The sequence below is a fragment of the Toxorhynchites rutilus genome, chromosome 3, assembly GCF_029784135.1.
Source record: "Toxorhynchites rutilus septentrionalis strain SRP chromosome 3, ASM2978413v1, whole genome shotgun sequence".
NCBI classification, from domain to species: domain Eukaryota; kingdom Metazoa; phylum Arthropoda; class Insecta; order Diptera; family Culicidae; genus Toxorhynchites; species Toxorhynchites rutilus.
This window is the reverse complement of record NC_073746.1, coordinates 300,772,567-300,793,504: the sequence shown is the minus strand read 5'-3', so window position 1 is coordinate 300,793,504 and position 20,938 is coordinate 300,772,567. Positions and strand designations below refer to the sequence as shown.

At 38.4% G+C, this 20,938-nt stretch overlaps 1 protein-coding gene across 1 annotated transcript; it reads right to left on the bottom strand.

Annotated features, from left to right (window-relative positions):
• Positions 1-323: 323 nt before the first annotated feature.
• Positions 324-20,524, bottom strand: LOC129779597 (uncharacterized). The gene is made up of 2 exons (XM_055787164.1): positions 19,921-20,524; positions 324-1,866 (listed from the first exon to the last, which is right to left on the bottom strand). Exon 2 carries the CDS (start codon positions 1,837-1,839, stop codon positions 451-453), a length of 1,389 nt encoding a protein of 462 aa, XP_055643139.1. The 5' UTR covers positions 1,840-1,866; positions 19,921-20,524; the 3' UTR covers positions 324-450.
• Between the last annotated feature and the right edge of the window lie 414 nt (positions 20,525-20,938).

Below are 20,938 nucleotides of genomic sequence, written 5' to 3'. Positions count from 1 at the left end.
GGCAAATGAATTGTAAGTTCAGTATTAGTATTAAGATAGAAGTGAATAAACGCACAGTGGTGCAGTGAAAAGAAAGAAATTGTTTTTTTTAGTTAGTTTTAGAGTATAAGAATTAACTCGTGTACACCAGAGGACGGATAATGTGAAGACTATGACCACAACAAAAGCTTAAAAACCTTCCACTCACTGACAAATTTCGGAAAGTACTATAGAATTACTGTAGAACTCACTTCAGCGGATAATCATCCGCTCGAGGATAATTGAGTGATTTTTTTTTAACTACCGGTTTGTCGCCTAAAGACATTTCAGCATAAAAAAACGAATCAAATGTAAGCATTTATTGTTCAGCATTCAAATACAGTAAAAATTATCTACTCTCTACTTTACTACAATCAGAATATAATCTACATCATTATCATTACGCATCGTGCCATCCTGTGACTGCACTCACTAGTGATGTCTTCCAAAGTAAGACCGATCTTGCTCATGACGGGCAGCGTCCTGATAGTTGGTACCGGATCTTCCTGCACCTCCTGCCCCATTCGCTGCGTACGATCTACGTCCGGCTGAATTGTTCACATTGGGAGATTCCTGCTGCCCAGCGATCTCACGCACAATCTTGATAGGCGTCGAGCTGACGTACTTATCCTCCTTTCGGTCGCCCGGTTTGCGATCGTCATGCTTCGAGGTGGACAGCTTGTACGAACTCATCGGTGCCTTTGTTGTGTGGAACGGACTGAAGCGATTGTTATACTTGTTATAGTTGTGATAGCGCAGATCAACGTTCGGAGGAGTTCGGACAATCTCCGGCAGATTGGCGTAGTAAATGATTCGTCGGTTTCTCGATGGTACGTATATCGAAGTCGGAGACGGTGCTGGGGCTGGCACTGGATCTATCACGTCGTTTGTGAACAAATAATGTCGGTCACGGTAGTACGAGGGAACGTCAAACCGTTTATCCGGATAGTAGTAGTAACTTGAGAAAGATTGTCTAGGGAAGTAAGAGTCATAGTCGGTATCGTGACGTCGCTGGTAGTAGTTATCGAAGCGATGTGGGGCGGGCGGATGCATCCGGTCCATCATGTCCCGATGGAACCCATCGTATTTATTGTAAACTTTCGGATACATCGGCGATTGAGATTGGGCTGAATAGGAATCGTAAATCCGCGGCACGTCTGGATACTCATAATACAGCCGAGCCAATGGTTTACGATATAATTCTGGAATTATTTTGTCTTCGCGTGCCTCCAAAGAATCCGGGTTGGATTTCCTCTGCGTAACAAAGTTCACCCTTGGTGCTCTAGCCTTTATCCCTTCGCTTATCATAGATGCTTCTGCTTCTGAATCCCCGCTCTCTTCCTTTTCCTGCTTGGCAGGTGCCTTCACCTGATAGGGGGTTTTCGCCCATGCTTCCACAGTGCGCTCATTCATCATTTGCTTCTCCGGTTTAGGCAACTCTTCCGTTGGCTTAGGGGATTCCTCCGTCACAGCGTCAACACTCTCCATGTCAATGCTTCGCCGATTTCTTCGCCGCGAGTGGTGCTCTTTTTGCTGAAATCCATCGTCTGTATCGGGTCGCTGCCTGAAATGGCTTCTCAACCCGGGGGACTCCAGAACGCGGTACGGAATTTCCCGGCGGTCTCGAATTGCACGGTACATAAACGGCTCGAGTAGACTTCGCTGCTCGTAGAAATCGTCTTCCGGATTAATCTCCGTACCGGCTGAATCCATTTCGTAGCCGTCCAAAATTTCCATATCTTCAGGGATGTGCATCGGATGTGCGCTGACGATGAATGCCGCCAGCAAAATAGCGAACGGCGTTCGCCGAAGGTGCGCCATTTTTCTCTCTACTTCCGATGGTTAAATCTGAAAACAAAGAAAAACGATAGCATTTGGTCAATCCAATCGTCTGAATTTGGGTTAACGAAGAGTTTAAATAGATTCAATTTCCGAAATTGAATGGAACCGATTTAAATTGGAACACGAATAGAACATGTGCGGCCCCAAATGGGTTCAATGGGCAGTGGAAAACAAAGAGCGCCATTTGCATACGTTCGTAACGAGTGTTAACAAAAGCTTGGCGGAAATTTTTCGCCACAGGTGTTGCCGTCAAGGTCTCCGGTGGCTTTTATTGTGCATACCTACCGGATGGTGGCCAAACAACACGGAATTACATCATGGGGGTGACCCGACGTGTTTGCGGCGATGAGCATGGCGAATTTGGTTTGATTTTGGTTAGGAATGTTTTTATTCTGCTTGACAAAAATCTACAAAAACCGATAATCCAATGTAAGGTCAACACGAATCATGTTTTGCAGTTGAATTAGTGTCTAGCTGGATATAGATAGGAAGGAAGATAGACGATTTGTTTCTGACAGCTGTTGATTCCAACTACGATGTCATAGATCTCACCAAACCTGGCTCGATGAGCGATGAGCGAATGCATCACAATTGTTTGACTGTGTGTATACTAGGGTGCCAATGAATGTATGGGAAAAAATCGACCCTAAAATTTCAAAAAGTTACCCTATACAAAATGTTCACCACCTCGAAAAAACATCCTATGCAAAAAAATGCAAAATATCAGCTCAATCGGACTTATTGTAGAGTGGCGCAAAGCGTTCCCCTTTTTTCGAAAATCGAACCATCACCCAAGGGGGGTGGGAGGGGGTTGAGGACCGCTGGTGTCGTTAAGGAAATCGAGGTTTTAGAAAAACAAAATTTTGATTCCAAATGACTTAAAATTGCATGAAACGTCGATATCTAGTGTCATCTCGAAAATTTTTTTTTGTGAAAAATCGACACTCTGGGACTTAGTTTTTTTTTTCGGAATACGAAACCAAACGTATGGTTTTGGGTACCAATAAAAATAGTTATTTCGATTTTTTATTCGGAACATGCTGGGAAATGTTGATTTGCACGATAATATGTCCTATGCAAAATATTAGCTCATTCGAACTTCATTTATTAAAATTTGAGTTTTTTTTTAAACTGAAAAATCACCGGAAATCGGGGGTTTCAAATTTTTTGTTATGCCAAATGTCTTGAAATTGCATGACACGTCGAGATTTACAGTTATCTCTAAATTTATTTTGTCTAAATTGACTTTTAGGACGGAAAAACGACAAAACGCGAAAAAATTTTTTTTTTGACAATTTTGTTTTTCGAGATAACAGTAAATCTTGACGAGTAATGCAATTTTAAGACATTTGACAACAACATTTTTTTTTGGAAAACACCGATTTTCGGCGATCTTTCGATTTCCAAAAAACTCAAATTTTAACGTCTGTAACACTAATAAATGAAGCTCGAATGAGCTAATATTTTGCATAGAGTATATTATCGTGCAAATCAACATTTCGCAGCAAGTTCCGAATGAAAAATCGAGATAACAATTTTGATTTGTACTCAAAACCATATTTTTCGTCTCGTATTCCGAAAAAAACCCAAGTGCCAGAGTGTCGATTTTTGACAAAAAAAACAGGAAGTGGGTTATATCTATGGTATAACCGCAAGGGTGACGTAGGACTATCGTTGATTTAGAGATCATTTGTTTGGAGTTGAATCAAAATCCATTCTGAATGAATGAATAAATGAATATTTGGGGGACTTCGAAAACGAGAGCGTTACGTTGGAGGCACAAGGTTTTATGCATCCAATATAGGATACGAAAAACCTTGTTCTGAAGAATAATCTTCAGAAGCTTTCCTGTTAACTGCACTTGATTGACAAATCACAAAACCAAATGTATTATATGGATATTTTATGGATAGAAAACATTAAAATAAACTCTTTCGCTTGAATGTAATTTTCAATTCCAAGGGGAACTGGCAGATTATTTTCCAGCAACGATAAGATATTTCCACATTTTCCTCGATACTGGAAGCCCACCAGTGGTTAATACTAACTCGATAACCACCTGTTAATAGCACTTGATTGAAAAATATTTGGTCACAGTGTTACATGGATAGAAAACATTAAAATAAACTCTTTCACATGAATGTATTTTTAAATTCTCAGAGGAATTTAAAAATGGAATCCTTCGCCGTCCACCTCCTCCAGCACGTTAGGCAACGATGTTGTCTTGTCGATGTCCACACGAAAAATGAATGCGTCTCACCACCAGAATATCGCTTAAGTATGCTCTTTGTGCGAGATTGAATCGAGAGAAGGTGTGGTTTACGATGGCAATTTGGAAGGCAAACTAGAGGGGATTGAACTCTCTGAGCTCGAAACTTCCGGCGACTGAGCAATAATCGATTGCGTGCGCATACAATATTGGATACGGAAATATCCTACTGATGGGGAAGAATAATCTTCAGAAGCTTTCCTGCTAATTACACTTGGTTGAAAAATTACAAAATCAAATGTATTTGATCGCTGTGTTATATGGTTAGAAAACATTAAAATAAACTCCTTCACATGAATATATTTTTAAATTCCCAGAGGAACTGGCAGATTATTTTCCAGAAATGATTAGATCTTTCCGGAACTTTCTCGATGCTGAATGGCATCCAAACGGAAAGAATTCCGCGCGTGTATGTGTGTATGTAGTGATGTCTTCCCGGAGAACCGTTTGTGGCATCACTCTCCTCCTGATGGATTCCCTTCTGCCCTAAGGTGCACAAACAGGCTCTTGGTGACACCGTTCATCCGCGCTTTTATGATAAACGAAGAGCTTCACCACAACAGCGACAACATGCTCCAATCGCTGTTCAATTAGAACTGAGTGGATTTCCGAGCGGCGCTCGCTTATATACTGATTGGTGATTTCAATAGCCTGTTTCGAGAACAATTTTAAAGCTATTGAAACAAGTTTGTGGATCAAAAAGTAACAAGTATATAACGCGTAGACATTTTATCTTTCGAATGAAGTGTTCATCATACCATTTCGTTCAGTTGTTCAGGAGCTATTAACGCTCAAAATCTCGGTCTCCGGCGTAACGCTTTCGATTTCGAAACTTTGATTTTACACCCCGGTATAGAAATGAAAGACGTAGTCCTACGTCAAAAAAAAAGATTTCGAGATAACACTAGATCTCTACGTTTCATGCAATTTTAAGACATTTGGCATCAAAAAAAAAAAAAAAGTAAGCGCCACTCTCCCTGAAGTCCGATTGAGCTGATATTTGGCATAGGGTGTTTTTTCGAGGTGGTGAACATTTTTTATGAGGTAACTTTTTGAAATTAGAGATGACCATTTTCATTGGCACCCTAGTGTATACTGTATTTTGTAAGGCCCGTAATCATCTGAATAGTTTCAAATCACGCGGAGGTGGAGTCTTGATTGCAGTTTCAAACCATCTTAGTTGCTGTCGCTACCCTTATCCCGTTTTTTCGTCTCTCGAGCAGTTATGGGTCAAAATTACGACACCTCACAGATCATTAAGTGTTGGAGTAATATACCTTCCTCCTGACAGGAAATTAGATTCCATCAGCATCAACAGTCACATCAGCTCGATTGGTAGTCTACTGTCACGACTAGAACAGAATGACCTGGCTCTAGTTCTTGGCGATTACAATCAGTCTGGGTTGACTTGGAACGTCACTGCAAATGATCATCCCACCATTGATGTCCAACAAGTTGTACACTCCTGGACGGTTTCAGTCTCCATAACCTAACACAAATCAACAAGATAATGAACATTAACTCTCAAATCCTTGATTTTGTGCTAGTGAATGAAGCTGCAATCCCGGAATGTTCTGTCATTGAAGCTTCTGAACACTTGATCGGCATCGACAATTGGAAATTCCTATTAGAGCCCCCGCAGACTGCAGACTGATTTGTGGGCCGATAGTTTGGTCGGCTTTTTAATCAATACGGAGAGGTATGCATGTACGCACATTACGCTGATTCAGTTGGGTCGGTTTTTGCACCAGAAGACCGACCCGACCAAACTGTTGGTTGACAGAAAGTCTGTAGTATGCGGGGACTCTTAGGGGTAGTGGGGGCATATTGGTCATGCGGGGCAAAGTGGTCACCTGCTTGTTTGGTAGTATAACTATTGACTATAGATGCCGTATCGATAGTCACCTTATGTTTAAAGAATTTAATGACTTTTGAGTCGCCCTATACTTCAGTAGGGCTGTCCCATGTCAAAATATAGATAAAAACATAAATTGCTTTCTCGATACTCATTCGGCCGTAGTTCTGTGCGGTATCTAAGGAATTTCTCGTGAAATTTGGTTTATTCAATCTGATATGTTGGACGAATCATCAGTTTGGATGACTGTTCACATATTCTAGGAGAGGTGAACAAATATTTCTTTTATTCTCAGCGATTTATTAACATAGAAATTATTTTGATGTTTGGGGGCAAAGTGGTCATAGGTGCATAACGACTTACAATGTTCTGTTCACTAAAGCTGGTATACCTCATCACATTCTGCTCATAAAGAGGTTCCTTTTGTGGCTTTGACCATTGAAAAATATGCCACTCCAACTAAACCAAGCCCCATTATGCGGAACGTTATGTGTTTCTTACTACGTTTTTGTATACATGAGAAAATTTCAATTTAGACTTTAGGTTAATAGGCCAGGCTTATTTCATACATGTACCTAATATATCGAATATGGTTTGAACAATTTTGGATGAAAAAAACAGGAAGTGGGTTATATCTATGGTATAACCGCAATGGTGACGTAGGACTATCGTTGATTTAGTGATCATTTGTTTGAAGTTGAATCTGAATCCATTCTGAATGAAAGAATAAATGAATATTTGGGGGACTTTGAAAACGAGAGCGTTACGTTGGAGGTACAAGGTTTTATGCATCTAATATTGGATATGAAAATATCCTACTGATGGGGAGAATAATCTTCAGAAGCTTTCCTGCTAATTGCACTTGATTGAAAAATAACAGAACCAAATGTATTTGGTCGCAGAAAAACATAAAAAACATTAAAATAAACTCTTTTGCTTGCATGTTATTTTCAATGCCAAGGGGAACTGGCAGATTATTTTTCAGAAGCGATATCTTTCCGGACTCTTCTCGAAGTCCACCACCAGTGGTTAATGCTAACTCGATAACCACCTGTTAATTGCACTTGATTGAAAAATCACAAAACCAATTGTATTTGGTCGCAGTATTATATGGATAGAAAACGTTAAAATAAACTCTTTCGCTTGAATGTAATTTTCAATTCCAAGGGGAACTGGCAGATTATTTTGCAGCAACGATCACTTCTTTCCGGATTCTTCTCGATAACCAGCAAACGTAAAGAGATGCGCGCGTGTACGCGTGTGTGTGTGTGTATGGCAATTGCTCCGATGCCTCAAGCGAAACCTGGTATTCTCTCGGTCGTCTTCTCTTCTCTTTCTGATGGATCGGCTTTTCTGCGCTCCTTCACAGTCCCAAACAAACTGAATGCGTTTCAGGTTAGGTCAGGCCAGGTAATGAATCCCTTAATCCCTCACCATCAAGCTCGTCCAGCTCGTTCAACTCGTTCAGTAACGATGATGTCTTGTCGATGTCCTAACGAAAAATGAATGCGTTTCAGAATATTGCTTAAGTATGCTTTTTGTCCGTGATTGAATAGAAAGAAGATGTGGTTTACGATGTTAGTTTGAAAAGCAAACTAGAGGCGAATGAGCTCTCTGAGTTTGAAACTTTCAGCGACTGAGCAATAATCGATTGAGAATTATGTTTTTCGCGATGTGAAACATTTTCCGTTGCGCGCGCATCCAATATTGGAAACGAACATATCCTACTGATGGGGAAGAATAATGTTCAGAAGCTTTCCTGCTGATTGCATTTGATTGAAAAATCACAAAACCAAATGTATTTGGTTGCAGTGTCATATGGATAGAAAACATTAGAATAAACTCTTTCGCATCAATGTATTTTTCAATTCCCAGGGGAACTGGCAGATTATTTTTCAGCAACGATTAGATTTTTCCCGATTTTCCTCGATACTGGAAGCCCACCAGTGGTTAATGCTAACTCGATAACTACCTGTTAATGGCACTTAATTGAAAAATATTTGGTCGCAGTGTTACATGGATAAAAAACATTAAAATGAACTCTTTCGCATGAATGTATTTTTCAGTTCCCAGGGGAACTGGCAGATTATTTTTCAGCAACGATTGAATCTTTCCGGAATTTTCTCGATGCTGAATGGTATCCAAACGAAGAGTTCCGCGCGTGTATGGAATCACTCTCCTCCTGATGGATTCCCTTCTGCCCTAAGGTGCACAAACAAGCTCTTGGTGACACCGTTCATTCGCGCTTTCATGATAAACGAAGAGCTTCACAACACAGCGACAACATGCTCCAATCGCTGTTCAATTAGAACTGAGTGGATTTCCGAGTGGCGCTCGCTTATATACCGATTGGTGATTTCAATAGCCTGTTTTGAAATCAATTTTAAGACTATTGAAACAAGTTTTTGAATCAAAAGGTAACAAGTATATAACGCGTAGACATTTTATCTTTCGAATGAAGTGTTCATCATACCATTTCGTTCAGTTGTTTAGGAGCTATTAATGCTCAAAATCTCGGTCTCCGGCGTAACGCTTTCGTTTTCGAAACTTTGATTTTACACCCCGGTATAGAAATGAAAGACGTAGTCCTACGTCAAAACGCATAAATCTATCCCGTTTAGTTTGATATTTGCAAGTGACCACTTTGCCCCCAATAGGTGATCACTTTACCTCCAAGCAAAAAAAAAAGTTCGATTTTTTATCTTTTTTTCTAATGATGAAAAATGTACTATTTTGAATTTTTATAGTAAAAGTCGTTTGCTATCTTGAACAACAATGAGTTGAACTATAATATTTTTCGAAACACTGGAATTGAAGCGGTATGTGGGCGCTGGAAATGGGCATATTCCTTAGGGTGACCACTACCCCACTTCCCCTAATTTATCCATGCCCGTTCGCTTTGACAATACAGCTGATGTGCGTGAGCTCGACTTTCGAAGAACTGATTTCGTTGCATTGCGTCAGTTATTTGCCCAGACAGATTGGCAGTTGCTGGACTCCCACTTTACAATAGATGAAGCCGTTAACTATTTCGAGGAGATCGTGGGCCGAGCTATATCTGATTGTGTACCGTTGAGCAGACCTGCTCCGAAGCCTGCTTGGTCCAATGCTCGACTACGTCATCTGAAACGACAGAGATCAAAGGCGCTCCGCAAGTACTAGGCGTCTACAGGATAATCTACGACAAATCAGTTCTGGTCGTTTGTGAGGACAAAAAGGAAGAAGGATTCACTTAGGTAATAAAACTGCCTGCTCCTCACTGTGAAAATGTAAACTACTGTGTGAGCACTTCAAAAGTGTCTTCAACGATTACTCCGCCTCTTCGACCCAAATTGATCATGCGGTAAGGAACACACCTAGAGATATTTTCGATTTCGATATTATCACGATCTCATCAGCCAGCGTCGAATCTGCCATCAAAAAACTGAAATTCTCCAACGCTGCTGGTCCCGACGGAACTCCCTCCGGTGTACTAAAGAGTTGCTCTCTTGAGCTTATAACTCCGCTGTCGCAACTATTCAATATTTCGTTGCAGCAGGGTGTGTTTCCAACACGTTCAAATCATCATTTGTGTTTCTGGTTTTTAAGAAAGGAGACAAACAGAACGTCGAAAATTATCGAGGGATCACTTCGCTTAACGCATGCTCTAAAAAATTAAGATTATAATTAACGACGCATTATTTTCTTGCTGCAAACATCACAATTCTGCTGATCAACACGGTTTCCAACTGATAACAATTTTCTAGCGAAACAGCTGGTTGTAGTTTTTGCTCCATCACTTTAATTATAATTGATTTGCCATAACATGTTTTCAACCGTTCATTTGTCACTCGCTTCAAACAAATTGAAAAATTAATGGCAGAAATATACTTTTCTGTGAACGCGAATGTGCTTGAAAAACTGAGGCTCACAATTTTCATTTATATATATATATATATATATATATATATATATATATATATATATATATATATATATATATATATATATATATATATATATATATGTATATATATATATATATATATATACAGTAGAACCCCGATTATCCGCTAAAGCAATTTCTCTACTAATTAGAACAGTGATTTTCAACCGGTGGGGAATTTAGTCATTAAAAGGGGGGAATTGGACACGGGAATATTGCACATTTACTTCGCTTGAAAGATGACATTGATTTGCAAAAATTGTCACATGAACTTTATTGACGAATTTACGCAAAGCTAAATCAGCTCATGCGACATCTACATTAGAGCTCAGAACCACAAAAGTGAGGGTGTATGTTTATTTTACGCACTGAAAAGCAAGATTCGGTGGTGATTATTCATTTTATTTCAATTTAGATTCGTTTCAGCCATTGAATGTCGTCAGTATATGGTAAGAAAGTTGGAGTTTGGTATATTTACGATGGTTTCAACAAGTGATTTGACCAAAGTCATAGATAATCTTCGAAAATTTGAAGTTTGATAATGCATACCGGTTATTGATACTATGGTTAATTGCGATGAAATCGATATCATATCAAATTGGCTGATATCATTGATTATGTAGGGGCCGATACGAGAAGGATTTGCAGTATTTTTAGCGCAAAACACCCTATTCATCGTTTATTTAGTTGAAAAAAATAAAGTTACAATACTTATAACAAGCCATTCCTCGTAATACACATAGCACATTGTAAAATGATGATTTTCTAACCTTTTCAGCGTGGAAGGAATACATGAAACCGGGAAATTTGAAGATAAATTCTGATTTGTCTAGAAAATTTGAACGAATTTCATACCAAGAAAACAAGACATCCTCATTTTACTCGTTGCGCCATCTGGTTGTAAATCCAACGTATATTCGTCAATTGGATACACTAAAATTTGCCATGGACAGTCACATCCAGGGTTGCCAATAATATTATTCAAAAAACTGGAAGATTGCCTTTAAAAAACAGGAAGTGGGCTATATCTATGGTATAACCGCAAGGGTGACGTAGGACTATCGCTGATTTAGAGATCATTTGTTTGAAGTTGAATCTGAATTCATTCTGAATGAATGAATATTTGGAGGACTTCGAAAACGAGAGCGTTACGTTGGAGGCACAAGGTTTTATGCATCCAATATTGGATACGGAAATATCCTACTGATGGGGAAGAATAATCTTCAGAAGCTATCCTGTTAATTGCGATTGATTGAAAAATCACAAAACCAAATGTATTTGGTCACAGTGTTACATGGATAGAAAACTAAAAAAATAAATAAAATAAACTCTTTCACATGAATGTATTTTTAAATTACCAGAGGAACTGGCAGATTATTTTCCGGATCTTTCTCGATGCTGAATGGCATCCAAACGGAAAGAATTCCGTGCGTGTATGTGTGTGTGTAGCGGCTGCTTCGATGGTCACCTTCTCTTCTCCTGAAGGATCTGCTTCTCTGTGCTCCCTCACAGTTTCAAACAAACTGCTTGCGTTTCAGGGCAGATCTCGATCCTTCTCCGTCCAGCACCCTCAGCAACGATGTTGTCTTGTCGATGTCCTCACGAAAAATGAATGCGTCTCACCACCAGAATATCGCTTAAGTATGCTTTTTGTGCGTGATTGAATCGAGAGAAGGCGTGGTTTACGATGGCAATTTGGAAGGCAAACTAGAGGGGAACGAACTCTCTGAGCTCGGAACTTTCGGCGACTGAGCAATAATCGATTGGATACGGAAATATCCTACTGATGGGGAAGAATAATCTTCAGAAGCTATTCTGTTAATTGCGATTGATTGAAAAATCACAAAACCAAATGTATTTGGTCACAGTGTTACATGGATAGAAAACATTCAAATAAACTCTTTCACATGAATGTATTTTTAAATTCCCAGAGGAAATGGCAGATTATTTTCCGGATCATTCTCGATGCTGAATGGCATCCAAACGGAAAGAATTCCGCGCGTGTATGTGTGTGTGTGTAGCGGCTTCTCCCCGGGGAACCGTTTGTGGCATCACTCTCCTCCTGATGGATTCCCTTCTGGCCTAAGGTGCACAAACAGGCTCTTGATGACACCGTTCATTCGCGCTTTCATGATAAACGAAGAGCTTCACCACAACAGCGACAACATGCTCCAATCGCTGTTCAATTAGAACTGAGTGGATTTACGAGCGGCGCTCGCTTGTATACCGATTGGTGATTTCAATAGCCTGTTTTGAAAGCAATTTTAAGACTATTGAAACAAGTTTTTGGAGTTTTTCGTTCAGTTGTTTAGGAGCTATTAACGCTCAAAATCTCGGTCTCCGGCGTAACGCTTTCGTTTTCGAAACTTTTACACCCCGGTATAGAAATGAAAGACGTAGTCCTACGTCAAAACTGGGAGAAAACTGGATCCTGTAGAATCGTTTTATTTTTTAAAATATCGGCTCTAAAATGATTTTTTTTACTTATTCTAATGATTGAGCAATAGGATTTCCTTCGAAGCTTCGTGTAGTATTTATATGTAGTTCACAAAATGGCGAAATAAACAATTGATCAATCATATCATTCGAGCAGATCTATATATTGAAATGCAGTAATAATTTTTTATCAGGTCCTACAATATTATTCCAATACTAAAAAGAGCACTTCCAATTCCAAAGCAACACTGATAAAGTGTTACTTTGGTATTGAAATTATGAAATACTGGTATTTAAAAGCTTTTTCTTTCCAATTTTTGTATTATTCTTTGGTATTTTATCAAGATCTAAATGAGATTTCCTGTTGCACGAGTGTTTTACAAATTTGATAAATGTGGAATGTAGCGTACGAAATAGTTAACCTAATGCAATCAATAACTCGATATTTTCAATTTTGCGACTTGGTCTCCTCTGACTTAACACCGATTATATTGACTCTATGATCATCTGAACTTTAGAATTATTTGGTGGATCTATAACATTTGATGATTGTACAAACTCAACGCCAGCATAGCACACGGTCTCTTTGAACCTTTATGGGTAAGATTTCTTGCTATGTACATTGTCAGTTGTGGTTGAAATGGTAGTTCAATTGGTCTGATCTTCAGAATGTTTTGTGGGACCCAGAATATATGATAAATGGAAATGGAATGGTGAGTGAGGGATCAGAGATGCCAGACATGTCTTCATCTTGAAGACATTTGAATTACTGTGAAGACATTTCATTTTGTGAATAAATTTTGAAGACATTATGGAATATGTGAAAACATTTCAGTATGATAGCGTACGTGGTTTGAGAGATGTTATTTCCATGAAATTCTAACTTTTGGCCGAAAATATAGTCTAGATAAAAGACTACTATCACAGTGTCATTCGCTCGCCTTCTTATCATTGTCACTTGTTTTGTTCCTAGTAATTGACGGAGACTTTTGTCTCGAGGTTATTCACTTGCTTTTCTCAAACTTTTCCAAGCAGAAAATCCCCAAGCATAAAGAATGAATTCAACAACAAAGCGGTTTTTACTTCAAATTCTGGAGAACTTCAAGCGGTCTGAATACATCTCTAGAAGACATTAGCTTATTTGTGCCCGAGAATTCGGATGATTACGACATTGTATTTTTATTATTTTGGGCTTAAACTATACAATAGATTAACCGAATTCTTTCAAACGACTACTTCTCGAATCGACGGTTATCCGGTTACTAACCGGTTCAATAATTAGTTTTATGGATATGGTTTTAGACACAACAGAAACTTGAAGGCTGAAATAAACAAATTGAGTTATCACAGTTCCGTGATATGAGTAGAAGTAGAAGAACTGGGGCTATATTCAATCAATCAACGGTTTATCAAGCTAATTATCACTTCTAAACTCATAAAATTTAGTATGCAGTTGCGTAATATATTCTTTGTTCACATTTATTGAAATAAACATCAAAAAGTCAAGGTAAGTTTAATGAAATGCGCTATATAACAATACCTATTAGAATAAACATTGAATAAGCTATTCAAAAGTAAGTTATGAGTTTTAGTTTCCTCCGATATGATTGTGAATACATTTGAAGACATTTTTTCGTACCATTTGAAGACATTTGAAAAAATCACCTGGAATCCCTTTGAAAGATATTATTTATGCACCGTGAATTCATTTTACATAACATGCGTAAAACGGAAGCACACATATAAAAAAAACTGGATAAAACTGGATGATATTTCAAAAAACTGGAAGATTTTAGGATTTAACTGTTTGACTGGATCGGAAGAAAAAAACCAACGCTGGTCACATCCATAATCACATCCAATGTATGATGGAAAGTGAAGGGAATAATATTGAACTCTTTTTTTATATTGCTTTCTCTTTTTGTTCTATTTCAGTACTGGACGTACAAACACTGAGAGAGAGAGAGCGAAATTATTCCTCTCACGAGCGATAAACATCTACGCTTCATATATTATTGATCTGTCCACATTCCCCCCACTACACGTCCATTATACCTGCATCAATAAAAATGTTCTACTTTTCGGCTTGTTTTAATTTCAGTAAAAAACATGAAAATGGAATGACTTTTTATAAATCCATGTATTGATCAATATTATAAATTGTTTTGGTCTCTTACTTCCAATTTTTCTGATAAACATATGTAGTATAGCTATTTATACCGACCGGTCAAAATGACTGTTGTATACGGTAGAAATAGGTAATGCTGAAATGAGTGCAGTTGAGATACTCACAATATTGTGCAAAATAGGGTTCATTTAAAATAAAAAAAAAAAAAAATATATATATATATATATATATATATATATATATATATATATATACTGGTCATTGATACTGGTCAAATTTCAGAATTTTATTTCATAACATTTTGATCGATATCAGAAAAGTCTTCTCTTGAATCTGTTACGCCCTTCAAAACTCTAGATACGTCAAGAAAAAGTGTTTCCTTAGAGAGCAATAGTAAAAAGAATCAATTTACGTAGACTGAGAAGAATGTTGATACTGTCGTCTTCTTCGGGAGAAAAGGATCATCAACAAGCTTAAATTTCAGTTCATGGAACTATCAGCATAAAACGCTGAATGTACTCCAGGAAGGATATAAGAAAAAAACATCATTTTCAAACGAATAATTGGAGGGGTGGAGTGTGTGTATTTGGGAGAATACGTGCGAGTATCTTCACTCCTTACAATCTTCATATCCACAAACGCCTGAAAACGGAAGTAACGAATCATTCATTTGGAGGGTACGCATAGCATTTTGTAATTTTGGTACAGTGTACGATGAAGTGTTGCTCTAATTTAAGGCCGTTTTATATTATCCAGCACGTAGCGTAAACGGTACGTACCGACACGGGCAGACAAATACATGATGTATTCATATTATCAGGCATAGCAACTTCTCTGTACGAACCGGCAGCACAGACGGAGCGGAGAAATTTGTTTTCGGAGCGGGAGAGTAAATTCGCGTTGACGAAATTGAGCCAAGCGTAGCTACTGGTGATTGAGCCGATGTCGTACCGAAGAGTGACGAACGCACTCATACCACGAACTTCGACGTTTGATTTGTATGTATGGTGCTACTTGCTCGTGTAGTTCGTGCCCGGCACCGGCAAAATATTCTTTTCGAGAATACCTTCATGGATTTGTCTGAAACGTGATGTGTATGCCCGGAACCGTTCCGCTATATATTCGCATACACATTTGAAACACACGTAATAATATTTTTTCTTGCTTGAAACGTGCCGTGCCGGTTACGTTACGTGTCCGATAATATAATATTACCTTTACTCCAAACTTCTATCGATCGGTTAAAAAAAAACGGCTGAACGTATATATATGAAATGTTCACAGTAGTTTAGGGGATACACTATGTTAAAAATGCTAATTGCTAACATTCTCCATTGGAGGAGTATAACTTCCTTTCTCGTTTGATCTACGACAGCGCACTTCGCGCTCAAACGAAACCAATCCACCATCCGTCGAAGGCCTCCCAATTCATGGTGGGATAGCCAATGTTCCAAGCTTTATCAGAATAAATCGAACGCATTCAAAGCTTTTCGGAAACGTGGAACCATTGAAAATTTTCAGTCGTATTTGGACCTTGAAAATCAATTTAAAAACTCAAAGGAAAAAAAACGTGCTTATTGGCGAAATTTCGTGGGAGGTTTGCACGAGAAACGTCAATGAAAAAATTATGGAAAGTGGCTCGAAACATGAGAAATCGCTCTTCAACGAATGAAAGCGAAGAATATTCACATCGATGGATTTTTAATTTTGCACGGAGGGTTTGTCCTGATTCCGCTCTCGTGCAAAAAATTGTTCGAGATATACCACAAGATAGGTGCGATCTTGATTCTGGGTTTTCGATGGTAGAATTCTCTCTTGCTCTCCTTTCTTGTAACAATTCGGCTCCAGGAACGGGTAGAATTAAGTTCAACTTGTTGAAAAACCTCCCTGACGTGGCGAAACATCGCTTGTTGAACTTACTCAATCGGTTTGTAGAACATAATATTGTTCATATTGTTCATGATTGGAGACAAGTACGAGTTATAGCTATTCAAAAAGCCGGGAAACCCGCGTCCGACTTCAATTCGTACCGCCCAATAGCAATGCTGTCTTGTATACGGAAATTGTTGGAGAAAATGATCTTGTTTCGCCTTGATCGATGGGTTGAAACGAGTGGCCTCCTCTCAGATACACAATATGGGTTCCGTAGGGGCAAGGGGACGAATGATTGTCTTGCGTTGCTTTCTTCAGAAATTCAAATGGCTTACGCCGAAAAAAAAACAAATGGCTTCAGTATTCTTGGACATAAAGGGGATCTTTGATTCAGTTTCAACAGAGGTCCTGTCAGACAAACTCCATTCTCGGGGTCTGCCGCCTCTATTGAATAATATGTTATATAACTTGCTTTGTGAGAAACATTTGAACTTTTCTCACGGAGATTCGGCAGTAAGTCGGGTCTCTTACATGGGCCTCCCCCAGGGCTCATGTTTAAGTCCCCTTTTGTACAACTTCTATGTAAGCGATATTGACTATTGCCTTACATAAAATTGCAACCTAAGACAACTTGCAGATGATGGAGTGGTGTCTGTCGTTGGATCAAACGAATCCGACCTGCAAGAACCCTTACAAGATACTTTGAACCATTTTTCAGCCTGAGCCATTGGGCTAGGGATCGGATTCTCCACGGAGAAAACAGAGATGGTGTTTTTTTCTAGGAAGCATAGACCAGCAAAACCAAAGCATCAACTTTTGGGTAAACCGATCACTTATGCTATGTCATTCAAGTATCTTGGGGTCTGGTTCGACTCCAAATGTACTTGGGGGGCCCATATTAGGTATCTGAGTAAAAAATGTCAACAAAGAGTAAACTTTCTCCGTACAATTACCGGCACCTGGTGGGGATCCCATCCCGAAGATCTTATAATGTTGTATCGAACAACTATTCTCTCAGTGATGGAGTATGGCAGTTTCTGTTTTCAATCAGCTGCCAAAACACACCTCATTAAACTCGAGCGAATTCAGTATCTTTGTCTCCGTATCGCGTTGGGATGTATGCCCTCAACGCATACCATGAGTCTCGAGGTTTTGGCAGGCCTACTCCCACTAAAAGATCGCTTCAATTTATTATCTCTTCGGTTCCTCATCCAGTGTAAGGTTATTAACCCATTGGTGATCGGAAATTTTGTGCAGTTATCGAGCTAAATTTTCATTCTGGATTCATGAGCTCATATCATGAATTCATCTCCATGCAGGTTGATACTTCTTCGTATACTCCCATCCGTGTTTGTTTTCCTGACTACATCAATTCCTCTGAAGGAGAAAATCCATGGAATTCCAGATTATCATCGATCGGGGATCGTTCCTACGATCTTCAGTGCAAAGTATAGGCGTATCAATTGTGATAATATGTACTTTACAGATGGGTCCTCTATGAACGAGTCCACAGGATTTGGAGTGTTGAACGAAATTTTCAGCACCTCCCACAGTCTTCAGTTTCCTTGCTCAGTGTATATTGCTGAATCGGCAGCAATTCATTGGGCACTGGACAGCGTCGCCTCACGACGCGCTACTCTTTCGTCTTAATCTTGTCGATAGCAATATCTGTGCTTGTGGCCAAGGTTACCACGACATCGAACACGTTGTGTGGTCGTGCGAGGAGTATCTTGATGCCTGATCGAATTTAGAAAACTCTCTTTGGGCTAGAGGAAGGCAGCCCAATGTGCCGGTGAGAGATGTGTTGGCTAGGTTAGACCTTGATTACATGTCCCAAATATATGTCTTCCTGAAAGTTATGGATCTTCGTGCCTGATTGTCCTCATATCCTTATATTTTCCTTTTCCTTTTCTTTCGCGAGAAATCAAAACCCTTCTTACTAACAATAGAATATATACTCGTACCAATACAGTGAGGGGTTGGGCTCCTTTAAACTTATGTAACTGAGCCTGTAAAAATAAACGATTAAAAAAAACATTCAAGTTTACTGAAATATTTGCAAAATTACAGAAGATTTACTAAAGCACTGTAGAAAACGTAATTTTGACGCTTTTTTGAAATTCATGCAAAAAATTAAAATTATTTTGTTCGTCAAAGCAACAAATTTACATTATACAAAATTTACTGGAGTTTGAAAACTATGATAATTTCTTTATTGAATTATTTATCATCAAAGATTAAAGGATAACTTTCCATTCAAACAAATATATATATATATATATATATATATATATATATATATATATATATATATATATATATATATATATTTGTATGTAAAGGTCCTACATTAACGTTATAGATATCAAATGAAAGCTGTTTAATAAGGCTTATTGGATCTGTTATAGAGTTGGATAGCAAAAAAATTGTGTTAGTCTACAAAAAGTTTGAAAGAAACAAAAAGAAATCGATTTTTTATTACCTTCTGATATTTTTGTCCACTACATCTACATACAACCAGATAAAAATGTGTTCATAACATATTCCAGAACAAAAAGATTAAGCTTCAAAATGGTATGCATTCCATCTTCATACGTTGATTTTTCAAGAAGTTACAGCATTTCAAAAATCACTTTGCACTCTGTTTCTCTAACTGTTTTGTCGAGTGTATATCTGAACAAAAAAAAAACAAATTAAAATATTATATTCTAGGTAAATACATGTATTTATCATATACTTGCAATATTAGAATGAAATATATTTTATTTTATGTAAAAAAAATCAAATTTTTATATTTCGACAACTAAACGTCACACCGGTCAAAATGACCGGTTTGGTAGAAATAGGTATATAGCAATTGTCGGTAGTTCTAGTGTTAAATGAATACCAATAACGCCTAAAAATGCACAATAGCAATATTACAGAGCCAGTATACGAGTTACGATTTTGTGCGCGAGTACAGGAGGGTTAAAATACTGAAAGCATAGTGAAACAGATGGAACATATTCAAAGTTCCATGCAAAGGCAACAATAAATTTAAAAAAAATTGGATTCACATCTAGTGGAAATACGAGCATATGTTAGTGGCTTAAAATTGTAACGAGCATTTTTTTTCCTTTAGTGTCGTGCTAACTTGTTTTAGTATGAATAATAACAAAAAGTTGAAGGTGTCCGAGACATGATCGCATTTTCGGCATAGGATTACGTTGCCATACTTGCTGCTAGTTGTTTTTGAATACCTTTGAATAAAATACGCAGTCACAGTCGAACACTGTTAGGAAAGCTCGTTAGTATAGGAAATGAGAAGCTCCTATTCAACCCTATTCTGATATATTCTCTATAGAAAAAAATTATAATTATATATACTGCGATACATTTTTAGGGAGAGTCCAGAGATCGATTATTGCAGAAAATCTATCTAAACTCTATGAGCAATAAGCGCTTAGAATCGGACAATTTCCTTGACATGATCGATATTATTATGCGTACAGATTCATTGTTAACGGAATGGAATAAGTGAACAAAATGATATTTTATCGAAACCGAGATACATTTTTTTTGAAGTTTTTACTTACGCAGTAAAAACTACTTCCACAATACGTTGAAAAAAAAAACACGAGATATTTATCCGATTTACACACTTGATCCTCCAATTTCCGGAACACGTTCGTAGTGTCCAAATCTTCTTGTGCACAATTTTTTAAAGTCACTAAAATTCACTTTGACATCATTTCCAATTCTGCTTTTCGGGATTTTTCTGCTACTGTTACTGTGTTCAAACTGTTTTTCTTCCACTCTTGCAGATTGATTCCCGCACGCATCACGCGGTAATCCGAGGAACATCCATTCCGAACAGAACGCTAGACGCAACTAGTCGCCGAACCGTGCGTCGATTGTTATCATCGCTAGCAAACGCTGAACCGGGAGGAAAAACTCAACAGGTCTGAAAAGTCAAAATATTGGCACACGTAGAGGTAGCACAAAAAAAAAAAAATCTGAACGTAGAACATCAACGACAAATGCATACGACCCACGACCGTACGAACGATACGGTGTGTGCGATGACACGGGTGAGTTGCTTTCCTATACACAAATGCGGATTTTTCCGCCGACAATAGAGCGCACCGACCTCCGCGGCCGCCGGTTCCTCAGTGTACCCCAGGGGAGGTATCGTCGGGTTTATCCAGCAAGTGAAACAAAAGCTTGCACGAGATGAATCGGTTTCACGTGGACGAAGTTTATATGTCGACTGATCGCGGAGACTATTCGCTAGATACAAGTTTCGATTTTTAGTGACTCGCGAATAGTTATTGAAGATGTCACTTTTCCGTATTTTTTCGTGAAAATACTAAATAAAAATACATTTTTGGAATATGTTTTATGATGCCACCACACATATGGTTAAATTCTGATTTTGGGGATGTTCATGTTTCAACACATTAAGGTAGTGTGAAAGAATTTTCTGTCCAAAATTTGTCGGATAATTTGTCGACGGACAGTTGTGGTTATACCGCACAGTGGTCCCTCAGAAATTGTAGGTGACATTAAATAGAAAAATGAATGGTTATGCCTTGAAATTTGGTGTACGAAGAT